This window comes from Wyeomyia smithii, chromosome 3 (assembly GCF_029784165.1).
Source record: "Wyeomyia smithii strain HCP4-BCI-WySm-NY-G18 chromosome 3, ASM2978416v1, whole genome shotgun sequence".
Classification (NCBI taxonomy): Eukaryota; Metazoa; Arthropoda; class Insecta; order Diptera; family Culicidae; genus Wyeomyia; species Wyeomyia smithii.
In genome coordinates, this window is record NC_073696.1 from 264964672 (window position 1) to 264977660 (window position 12989).

A 12989-nucleotide genomic window follows, 5' to 3' on the forward strand; every position below is an offset into this window, starting at 1 on the left:
GGCCAAGATAAAATATTATAAATTTTTTACGTGTTGAAATGGAACACGTGTTTGGAATAAAAAGGATATACCGTTTTTGAGTAACTTAAAAAAGCAGCCCGCGTAAAAAACGCGTAAAAAATCCGACTGTATCTACATCTTCATCTTTGTCGTTATTTTGAACGAATTCATGCTTTTAAACTTTTGTTTTCTTTTCTCAAGAATAATGTGATTAGTTTTCGAGAAGAAAAATTAAAATAGCGCTAATCTAGAAAAAAAAAGAATGAGAAATTGTGCATTTCGGGTGACAGTGCTTGTAAATCTTTTTAACACAGGTCGGACTCGATTATCCGGTGACTTGATTATCCGGGATTCGATGATCCCGAATTTTAAACTCGATTATCCAGAATAATATTTTTAGTTGTTTGTTTTTAATATTTACTTGGAATTTCATCTTTACTATCCCTTTTAGCACATTTGTTACCATTTCTACCCTTCCTGGCACGTTTGGGACATGTCCGAGTTAAGTAAAACCAATCAGTGTCAAACTACTTTTATTTTGCTTCTCGAGAATTTACCCCTTTTTTCTACAGAAACTATTTCTGGTTACGACACTGCATCGTTCAAGTAACATAACACTAGATACTAGATAATCGAGTCCAACCTGTAATTCAACAGCAGAATTCAGAAGCAATAAAAGAAAGTGCAAAGACTGCTGGTAGTGCAATAAAAAATAGTCACTTTTACAGCTTAAGAGAGTTTCTGATCTTTAGAAGCAAATATATATTTTAATCTTATCGTTTTTTTTAAAAACACTCAACATTGTTGTTCAATAAAAACAAAAATAATTCTTGATTTAATGAAATCTTTTTTATAAGGCTAAAATAAATCCCTTTTCTCTATGGTCATTCGTGTTTTTTTGACAAACCTCCATTTCCCTTTCAATGACCACGTAATTTTTCTAACGACAGTTTTGATAATAAAATCCAACTTTTCATGCACCATGATAACAAACAACAAAAATGTTTTCAGATTTATGTTAGTCCTACTTGCGCATCTGTATCCACATCTCCGTATTCGGGACTACGAAGCTGCTGATATTTATTAAGTTTTTCGCATAAGAGAGTAAAGGATAGAAATATTCTTGCTTTTGTCATCACGCATACCCTGACAACCTATGCGAGAGTTTATGTGAGTGTTAGCCCGGAAATAATAACATCAAAACAACCTTAAAAGTTAGGATAATTGTACATAGTTATTCTATTATTTAACTATGTTTTTCATTGTAAATACATAAATTTTTCCTAGAACAATAAAAACATGGTTTTAGCCATTTTTACTATGAAAAAGGGGGGTTGTTATGTATCTTAACAGCATTTTTTCAGGAATTTTTCCCATAAGTCACTGACAATGTTCTTCATGATAAAGTTATTGTCGGTGGAAAATTCAACAATAAAAAACGTTGTTAAGACATGGTTATGACAAAAATCGTTTGCAGGCTTACAGTAAAAATACAATGTTTTTATGGTTACAATAAAAACATTGTCCATTTACTGTTCTCACCGCAAAATACATCGTAAATTTTTTTCGGGAGCAGCCTTTAAAATCTGTTTGAGTTTCGTAGTCGTGAATGTACACTATGAAAAAAATTCACGTCGAAGTGAAGTGATTTGCTGTTGAATTCGCACTACTTGCCTAACATTTCAAAGTGAAAAGAAAATCTTTCGAAACATGTTAATGCAAAGAACGATGAATCACTTAATTTTCTGTTGTTATGTTCATCTCTTTTGATATGCCTATGTTTGAAATAAGGAATGTCGGTCATTTGGATATTATCAGCTAATCACAATAAATCTTTTGATTGCTATTTATTTTAGCTTTTTCAATTTTATTTTATTTTATATTTTCAATTTGATTACAAAATGATCTCTACCATCGTGTCGGTGCAATCGATTTCAGGATCTGTAAAAGAGTTGTTTTATTGTTATTTTAATATCAAAGATTCAATAAAACTTACTTTCAAACAAATTGTTAATCTCTGGGGAAAATGTGCTACTTGCGCCTTTCGCCACCGGCACTATTTTTGTTTCCTTTCAAGTTTTTGACGTTTGTCAATTGGAATTGCAGCTGTAATTCAATTGATTTAAACAGTGGTGCAAATACAAGAAATATTTATCATAATATGATGGTGATTTTCATTGAACAGATTTCAACGCAAGATCATTTCGTTGGAAAATGTTAATCATTGTGAAATCAACACTAAATCACTTCAATTTGCAGTGCGACGTGACGAATTGAGTCAAGTGCAAAAACAACTACCATGACATTTTTCTCTGTGTCCAACTGCATCGAGCGCCTGTTATCGCATGAACCATTCTACAATTATACCACTTTTTGACCAGGGATACCAGATGTGCAGATTTGTCTGCAAAACGCAGATTTTTAGAGTCCGTGTGCCGATTTTTATTGATTTGCAGATATTCACAGATTTTCCATTGTTTCCGCGGATTTTTGTCAGAGTCTCCTTATATTTGCGAAGTTTTTCTCGAAATGTGTGCAGATTTTTATAGACTTTTACCAGCGCGAGCGAAATTTTTTACGAATCACGAATAGGTTTTTGTCAAATTTCAAGCAGTTTTTTCTGGTTTCTCGAGCAGTTGCAGACATTTTTCAAAAACATCTGGCATCTCTGTTTTTGACATTTCGTTGCGAGCTGACTATCGGTCCGGTCGTGCTGTACGTGCTGAGCTGACTGCAAGTGAAACTGAAGCGTCTGAAAAAAAAGGTTGCTGATTGCCGTATCGGTCGAATTGAATTTTGTTTTTTCATCCTGCGAACAAAAGTATAATCGGTGCCGCTTGTTTTACAAAAGAACTTTCTACTAGTGCTCCATCATGAACCGTCGCCGGGCTTACGAAGATGACGGCGATTTTTACGGTGGTAAGTTTTTGCTCGCGACTAACTTTTTAGTATGTATAACCACAACCTCCAATGGGGGCATCCTGAGTTTCGCTCTGATTCTCATAGCGGTATCGATTTGGAATGCTAATATTGAATGATAATTAACTATGCGTTTCGATTGCAGAACGTTCCCGTAAACGTCGCCGGGTTTCGGAGAACCAAGAGATGGAAGAACGTTTGGAGGCGCTGATATTGCGAGTCGGCGAAAACAGTTCATCTTCGCTAGAATCCAACCTGGAAGGGTTGGTTTCGGTGCTTGAGTCCGATTTGGGTAATTTCCGCAACAAGATTTTGCGTATTTTGTCCGAGTGTCCCATCAAGATGCCTGAGAAATGTACGATTTACTCAACGATGGTGGGATTGATGAATGCCAAGAACTACAACTTCGGCGGAGAGTTTGTTGACCATATGGTGAAGACATTTAAGGAAAGCTTGAAACAGTGTAAGTGGGATGCCGCTCGGTATGCGCTGCGTTTCTTGTCCGACTTGGTTAATTGCCATGTTATTTCGACGAATTCTTTACTTCAACTGCTGGATAATATGGTAGACGCTGCCAATGAAGATTCGGTACCGCAGGTGCGTCGAGATTGGTACGTTTTTGCCGTATTGTCCACCCTGCCATGGGTGGGCCGAGAGTTGTACGAGAAGAAAGAATCTGCTCTGGAGAATCTGCTGGTACGCATTGAAGTATTTTTAAACAAACGAACCAAGAAACATCATAATGCACTAAGAGTATGGTCAGTAGATGCACCGCATCCTCAGGAAGAGTATCTGGATTGTCTGTGGGCACAGATTCGAAAACTGAGACAAGATAACTGGGCCGAGAAGCACATTCCTCGACCATATCTGGCCTTCGACTCGGTTCTTTGTGAAGCTTTGCAGCACAATTTGCCGCTAATTCATCCACCTCCGCATCAGGACTCGTTCGAGTATCCAATGCCGTGGGTCGTCTATCGGATGTTCGATTACACTGATTGTCCGGCAGGACCAATTCTTCCAGGTGCTCACTCGATCGAGCGTTTTCTGATTGAAGAACATTTGCATTCGATTATTGAGACCCATCATTGGGAGCGCAAGGATTGTGCGGCGCATTTGTTGGATCTGGCCTACAAGGATAAAATTCCTCTGGAGTATTGCATCGTGGAGGTGATATTCGCCGAGCTGTTCCATATGCCTACGCCGCGTTATTTGGAAATTTGTTATGGATCGATTTTGATTGAACTGTGCAAACTTCAGCCGTCAAAAATGCCTCAGGTTTTGGCTCAGGCAACTGAAATTTTGTTTATGCGTATCGATTCGATGAACACTAGTTGCTTCGATCGGTTCGCTAATTGGTTCTCGTATCACTTGAGTAACTTCCAGTTCCGTTGGAGTTGGGATGATTGGGATAGCTGTTTGTTGCTGGAGATGGAACATCCGAGACCGAAGTTTATTCAGGAAGTGTTGCTCAAATGTTTGAGGTGAGCTTGTGTGTAGGTAATTGTTTTGGATATTAGTTGATAGGGGAATTATTTTAGATTCTCGTATCATGATCGTTTCAAGGAAATGATGCCGGAGACTTATGCGAAGTTGATCCCGAAACCGCCTACTCCTAGATATAAATATACGATGGACGGAGCTGGTGAGTAGCTGAACTTTTTATATTGAGTATAGAAATGTATGAAAAGTCAAAACATCCAACAATTCTTTGGCGGTTTTTGACAAATAGTCAGTTTTCGATAATGCAACTTGTGCACTAGAGACTAATGGATTAAAAATATTGCTAAATTACAAGCAGACAGGTGCCTTCAAACATAAGATCATCGTAAGGGAAAAATAGGTTTGAGATTCCTTTACTTATAGCGAGTAAAATTATGTTAATGTAAACTTTACAGCAATTTGTTTTCGAGGAAAGACTGAATATTTTTTCCTCGTGATTGGCTTGCAAAAAAAAAATGAAAAAAAATCTCATGAACCAAAACAAATTCGGGTTTACTAATGCACCGTTTTCTAATGATAGCAAAAAGCTTGTTCTATTTCTCAATGCGTTTGTTTTGCCAGCGAGGTTACAGAGCTCGTTTTGAGAAAGGGATGGTTGTGAGTTTGAATCTTAATAGAATCTAGGTCATTTGCTGTCAATAAGCTTAAGCACGGGTTTGTTCTCTGGCTCTCCCCACTAAACTACTTACTTCCTTTTGAATTCTATAATACCTTGATGACTTCCTCTTGACAAAAATAAACCTTTTACAATACAACCAGTAAAAGGTGGACCTTTCATTGAAACTGCTCCAGGGAATTATAATTCGCGATAATATTGGCAGGAGGAACGTATAATAGAACAGTCAGCGTAAAAAGAAGGGTAAAAGCAATATTGCAAAAGATACCAGCAGTCCATACAGCGAAAAATATATTCAAACATATTCAAATAACGATTGAAGAGGAATTAATTTTGACCTGAAAGAGCAGTGGAAGCACATTCATGACGCGGTCAGTGAAACAGCGCGAGACGTGATAGGCATGGCAATAGGAACCACGCGTAGTGGGGTGTTTGATGCTGAGTGTCTAGAAATGAGGGATGAAAAGAACCGGGCCTACGCTAACACGTTAGGCGTAGCAAACCGTGTGGCTTGTCAGATGCACGAGAGATACCAGGAAGCAAGAGTTGTCGAAAAACCTAAATTAATCCACCTAGCGGTCAGACCCAGCCTTTCTCATTCAATTTTTTGTTTGTAAAAATAGATTTACATGAACGCTTCAATCCAATAAATGTATATTCACTCTTTAGGTTCTAAAATATTGATGTTGTAATCTTTACATATAAAAATGCAGTCAAGTCTGTCTGATCCATATAGGTCCGAAAACTACCGAACCGATCGACGTGAAAATTTGCATGTAGGGGTTTTTGGTGCCGATAAAGGTTCCTATGATAGTTTGAGACCCCTCCCTCTTCTGGAAGGGAGGAGTCCCATACAAATGAAACATAAATTTCTGCACAACTCAAGAACAAACCAAGCAAATGAAACCGAATTTGGCATGTGGATGTTTTAAGGGGTAATTAATATCTCCATAATAGATGGATGAAACACAAATTTGTGCACATCTCGAGAACTAATCAACCAAATGGAACAAAATTTGGCAGGTAGGGGTAAACAGGGTAAGACCGCCCAGCGGGGTAAGACCGCCCACTGTAGTTTTACTACCAAGTTTTATGATAATTGAAAAATTTCTTTAACGTGTCTTTTACAGTATAATTACATAACATTTTGCACCCCTTTCTGTTTTGATAGTGCGCGAACGGTCACAGAAATAATCAAAAACAACCAGTGCGTCTTGAACTGTCCTACAGATCAGACGTTTTTTCGGTTGCTTGTGGACTGGTCTTTGACTGCCTATAGCTTCAAAGTTTGTGTTTTGTCAGTGTGTCTTTTAAAGATTACCTGAAAGTTATTTCCCATCAGTCTTTCTCAAGACTACCTACTTTTGAATTTAACATTTGTTTTAACTTTTTTCGTATCACCTGAAATGGCTGGACGGAAAAAGAAACCTCGCATCGCTGCGGGGAGGAAAAGAGAGGCATCTCTTTCTGACACATCGAGTGTCTGTAGTGATAATCCTTTTGATATTTTGCCTGAGCAAGAAGCTGGTGAAATGGAAGTTATTAATAATGAAACTATACAAAATATAAAATCTTTAAAAAAGGAGAAAGTTCCACCTATTGTGGTAACTATTTCTTCTGAATTTAATATATTCAAAAAGGAACTTTCAACGTTTGTTTCTGACGTTAAAGTTACCTATCAAATTGGCCGTAGAGGTGAATGCCGCTTATTAGCCGACTCAGTAAAGGGTCGTGATCGTCTTGTTCAGTATTTAACTGACAAGATGTACAAATTTTTTACATATGACACCAAGAACGCCAAGCCGTTCAAGGTTGTCTTGAAAGGTCTCACCAACGATCAAACCGTTGATGAGATCAAACTTACTTTAACAGAATTACTTGGCATAGCCCCTACCCAAGTAATTCTAATGAAACAAAAATCACGAGGCGAAAACAGTCAGAGAACTGGAATTTCCCTTGTTAATTATTTAATTCATTTTAACCGCAATGAGGTTAACAACTTAAAATTTTTTGAAAAAGCACATGCTTTGTATAATGTGCGTGTAAAGTGGGAAACTTATAGGAAGTATGGCGGAGGTGAAAAGCATATCACCCAATGCCGTACTTGCCAACGTTATGGCCATGGTTCCAAATTCTGTAACATGGACCAAAAATGTCTTAATTGTGGAGACTCTTCTCACAAAAAGGACACATGTCCTGTGAAAGAGAGTAAAAATTTTCGCTGTGCGAATTGTAACGGCAACCATATGTCAAATTTTTATCAATGCCCAGTCCGTTTAGCAATTGTTAAGGCAAGGCAAGGTAAACAAAATTCAATTTCTCAATTAAAACCAACGTCAAAACAAAATTCTCCAAGCGTACCAGTGACGCATAGTTTACCTACTCCTTTGCATACCCGTTTAACTTATGCACAGGTTACAGGTAGTTCGAACATTATACCGCCTAGTGTTGGTAGTTCGAAAATGACCGTTAATATGGGTAAGCAAAACACGCTAGAAAATAATTGTACACCTGTTACTCCAGCTAATATTGCTGCCGAAAATATTTTTTCTAATGTCAACTGCCTGGGGCCTATTACGGCAGGAAAACTTTCTTTTTTGCAACAGGCAATGTTCGATCTTATGAACGCCATGTTGCAGGCAAAATCAATGTTTGAAGCCATTCAAATAGGCACAAATTTTACTATTAAAATTGTTTCTAATTTAAAATTTAGCGATGATTTTAAATAAAACAATTAAAATATTAAATTGGAATGCTCGCTCATTGAAGGCCAATGAGAATGAGCTTTTTAATTTAACAGTAAATAATGTGCATATTGCAATTATTACTGAAACATTTTTGAAACCTAACATAAAATTAAAATATGATCCCAATTACGTGGTTCATAGATATGATAGGATTCAGGGTTCCGGCGGTGGAGTTGCAATTGTTATTCATCGCCGAATCAAACATCGTGCTCTTCCCCATCTTGAGACGAAAGTTATTGAAACTTTGGGAATTGAAGTTCAAACTGAACTTGGGATTTTATTTATTGCCGCAGCATATTTACCATTTCAATGCACACGCGAGCTCAAAAATTATTTTAAAGGTGATTTACAAAAACTCACCAGAAATCGTTCGAAATTTTTCATAATCGGCGATTTTAACGCTAAACATCGTTCATGGAATAATTCTCAAAATAATTCCAATGGCAAAATTTTATTCAATGATTGTTCTTCAGGATACTATTCTATTTTGTTTCCGAATAGTCCTACATGCTTTTCTTCTGTAAGAAACCCTTCAACAATTGATTTGGTGCTAACAGATCAAAGACACGTATGTAGTGATTTGATCACACATGCTGACTTTGATTCTGACCATCTTCCAATAACTTTTTCTTTATCACATGAATCAGTTTTAAACCCTATGGGCTCTGTTTTTAATTATAACAAGGCTAATTGGGAAAGCTACAAAACTCATATTGAGAGAAATTTCAATAATGAGCTTGGTTTGCAAAACGAAGTGAATATTGATTCCGCTTTGGAAGCATTAAAATGTGCAATTGTTGATGCCAGGAATTATTCTGTTCCAAAGGCTCAAGTGAAATTTGATTCATCAATAATTGACGAAAATCTTCAACTTCTAATTCGTTTGAAAAATGTCCGCAGACGTCAATATCAACGTTCTCGTGACCCTGTTTTTAAAACAATTTATAAAGATTTACAGAAAGAGATTAAACATAGATTTACTCTTCTGAGAAATCAAAATTTTGAGACTAAAGTTGAAAAATTGAAACCATATTCAAAACCATTTTGGAAGCTGTCGAAGATTCTTAAGAAACCTTCAAAGCCTATTCCAGTTTTAAAAGATGGTGAACGTTTTCTTGTATCCAATGAACAAAAGGCTCAAAGACTTGCTCAGCAGTTTGAGAGTGTTCATAACTCAAATTTGAATTTTGTGTGTCCAATTGAAAATGAACTCACACGTCAATTTGATTTAATTTCTTCCCAGAATTTTTTACCTGCAGAAATAATTGAAACTAACTTGCATGAGATTAAATCAATTATTAAAAATTTCAAAAATATGAAAGCACCTGGTGACGATGGAATCTTTAATATACTAATCAAACATCTCCCTGAGAGCACAATGGAATTTTTAGTAAACATTTTCAATTGCTGCTTCAAAACTGCATATTTTCCCAAATTATGGAAAAATGCAAAAATTACTCCAATTTTAAAACCGGATAAGGACCCAGCTGAAGTTTCCAGTTATCGACCAATCAGTTTGCTTTCTTCAATAAGTAAACTGTTTGAGAGAATTATTCTTAACAGAATGATGTCACACATTAATGAAAATTCAATTTTTGCAAATGAACAGTTTGGATTTCGCCATGGGCATTCCACAACTCATCAATTGCTAAGAGTTACTAATATGATATGAGCTAACAAATCTGAAGGTTATTCCACTGGAGCTGCTCTTTTAGACATAGAAAAAGCATTCGACAGTGTTTGGCATAAAGGTTTGATTGCGAAATTGCAAACTTTTAATTTTCCAATTTTCCTAATCAAAATTTTAAAAAATTATCTTACTGATCGAACTCTGCAGGTTGTCTATCAGAATTCAAAATCTGATAGATTTCCTGTCAGAGCAGGTGTACCTCAAGGTTCAGTCTTGGGTCCAGTCCTGTACAACATATTCACTTCAGATCTTCCTGATTTGCCTCCAGGATGCACAAAGTCATTGTTCTGCGATGACACAAGCATTTCCGTAAAAGGAAAAAGTCTTCGTGTCATATGCAGTCGATTGCAGAAAAGTTTAGATATTTTTTCTTCCTACTTGCAAAAGTGGAAAATCTCTCCCAATGCTTCTAAAACTCAAATGATAATTTTTCCGCATAAGCCTAGGGCTTCTTTCCTCAAGCCAAACAATAATCACGTTGTCAAGATGAATGGGGTTATTTTAAGTTGGTCCGACAAGGTTAAGTACTTGGGACTAATTTATGATAGAAAACTTATTTTCAAAGAGCACATTGAGAGTATACAAGCCAAGTGCATCAAATATACGAGATGTTTATATCCTCTCATTAACAGGAATTCTAAACTTTGTTTAAAGAACAAACTTTTGATTTACAAACAAATTTTTAGACCAGCAATGCTTTATGCTGTACCGATCTGGTCAAGTTGCTGTTCAACAAGGAAGAAAACGCTCCAAAGGATTCAGAATGAAATTCTGAAAATGATTTTGAAGCGTCCTCCTTGGTTTGGTACACTCCAATTACATAGACTTACTGGTGTTGAACCATTAGAAGCTATGTCAAATAAAATTATTAACAATTTTCGAAAAAAATCGTTGCAATCCTCAATTGCTACGATAAGCTCTCTTTATAGCCAATAAGTTAGCAATTAAGTTAGTTGTAAGTTTACTTCCCCTTTTCTGACAAGTAGGTTTAAATCCCTACGAATGATAAGTCTTAACTGCGAAAGCAAACAAATCCTAACAATTAAAATTACAAATTTCTAACAGTGTTGAGAAGTCACCATTTGTGATTGGACACACATACTCATTATTTACTAATATTTATCATAAATACTTAAGCTACTAACAAATCCCCCCTTAAAAAAAAAAAAAATCAAAAACAACCTTTTAGCTGGCAACCAGTCAATGCGCTATTGTTTTGCGGCAACGGGACTTAAGGTTTTTCTGTCTAAAAATCTATTGTTTTGTTTGTGAATATACGTTTAATCGCTTGCCTGAACCTGTCTTTTTTCGTAAATATCGAAAGTTGTGAGTAATCATGTAATTTTGATTACTTTTTCGGTGGAATATGAAAATGTTCCACTGGGGGTAAAGCCGCCACGTATACAACTGTTTGTTGTTTTACTTCAAGACCCAAATGCCTCGACACTACAAAAGGGAACTTTACAGGGTCAGTAAAGCAATTTCAAGCCACATAAGACAACGATGTTAATCGACCATTTTCAATTTGGTTGAAGCTTTTCTAGTAATATTTTTTTAACAAGACTTATTTCTGAAAAAAGTAATCTTGTGTAAAATGGTATTAATGAACAAAAATAATTTTAGAGCCAGGACGGTTTATTCGATCGGTATGACGTCTCCGGCAAAGTTAAAAATAGTAGTTTTCTCCTTCCGAAAAAAGTATACACAGAAAGAAAGAAATGATAAAAAATAGAACCAAAAATCAAATTTTTCAAAAGTTTAAAAAAACATGTTTTAGCCTGCAAAATCTACAAAAGGTAGCTAAAATTTGATGGTTGTTGGATCGTGGAGTAATAGAAATATTATTAGCTCACATTTTGTAAAGAAAATTTTTTTTGGGCTGTTTGTTTGATTGGTATAGAGTCGTTGGTAATTTTGTTCTTCAAAAAAAAAAAAAAAAACAAAAATTTTAAAATTTATAAAAAAATTACAATTGTTATTTTTTTTATAAATTTTAAGATTTTTATTTTTTTGTTACTCTATACATAATAAGTCTTCAAAAAAATCATACAGACAGGATTAATGAGTATTTATTTTAAGCTTTAAGACAGGTATATTATAAATTGAATATATTGAAAAATTATGAAAAATATTTTTATTTTGAAAACCACAATAAGTTACCTAAACATTGTTTTGAAATTGGATAATAAAAAAATAAAACAAAGTTAAAACTTAGATTTTTTTTCAGATTTTTCACAGTGTATATTTTTTTGAAAAAGAAAAAAAAATACCATCTACAACTTTGCCAAAGACACTATACCGGGCTTACCCCGCATGAAAAAGATCTGCACATTTTCAATGACTTTTCAAAAAAAAGCTGGAAAATATGCATAAGTATTTCAGTCTTTATTTTTCGAATGCAGGTATTGAATAAAAGAACCTCTTAGCGAAGAAAAAATGAAATTGCAGCCGAATTTTTTTTTTCTATAAACGAAATCGCTTAAGGTGGCGGTCTTACCCCGCTTACCCCTGATTGTTTTAGTGGTAACAAATATGTACATAATGGTTTGAAACCCAACTCCCTCTTCTATAAGGGAGGGATCCCATGAAAATGAAACACAAATTTCGCACAGCTCAAGAACCAATCAAGAAAATACAACCAAATTTGGTATGTGAATGTTTTTAGAGGTAACAAATATGTCCATAATGGTTTGACGCCCCTCCCTCTTCTGGAAGTACATGTTTCTTCACAAATTTCTGCACATCTCGCGAACTAATCAACTAAATGGAACCATATTGGCAGGTGAATGTTTTTAGTGGTAGCAAATATGTTCCATAATCGACCTCAGACAACATTTTGTATTGTAAGATGGCAACTTCCGGATTCTGGAAAAACAGCCGAAAATGGTCGATTTCCACCCAATATAATAATATCCGGATCTAGAATAATACACAGGAGCTAAAATCGACCACAGATAGCATTTTAAATTCTAAGATGGCGACTTCCGGTTTCTGAAAACAGCAGAAAATGACCAAATACCACCCAATATGAGTTTTTCTTTAACCAAAATCCAGAAATTGTCTCCAAATGCCATTATGAAATCCAAAATGGCGACTTCCGGTGTCGGAAAAACAGCGGCAAATGACCAAATACCACCCAATATGGGTATTTCCGGAACCGTAATTATGCACTGGAGCCACAAATCGACTTCAGACAACATTTTGAATTGTAAGATGGCAACTTCCGGTTTCTGGAAAACAGCCTGAAATGGACGATTCCCATTATATATTAGTATTTCTGGAACCAGAAAGATGCACAGAAGCTAAAAATTGATCACAGACACAATCTTGAATTTTAAGATGGTGGTTTCCGGTGTCTGGCAAACAGCCGGAAATGACCAAATACCATTCAATATGAATGTTTTCGGAACAAGAATTACGCCCAGATGACAGAAATTGATTTCACAGGCAATTTTAAAGTCCAAAATGACGACTTTCGGCTTCTGGAAAACAGTCCAAAGTGATCAAATATCACCCA

The 12989-nt window shown here is 35.7% G+C and overlaps 1 protein-coding gene across 1 annotated transcript in view; it reads left to right on the forward strand.

Annotated features, from left to right (window-relative positions):
• Positions 1 to 2673: 2673 nt before the first annotated feature.
• LOC129726514 (nuclear cap-binding protein subunit 1) overlaps positions 2674 to 12989 on the forward strand; it is a 48416-nt gene continuing 38100 nt past the window's right edge. Inside the window, exons 1-3 of the mRNA XM_055683326.1 lie at positions 2674 to 2919; positions 3065 to 4400; positions 4458 to 4561. Of these exons, the coding sequence (XP_055539301.1) occupies positions 2874 to 2919; positions 3065 to 4400; positions 4458 to 4561 (1486 nt within the window). The 5' untranslated portion in view covers positions 2674 to 2873. The remainder of the gene's footprint in view (positions 2920 to 3064; positions 4401 to 4457; positions 4562 to 12989) is intronic.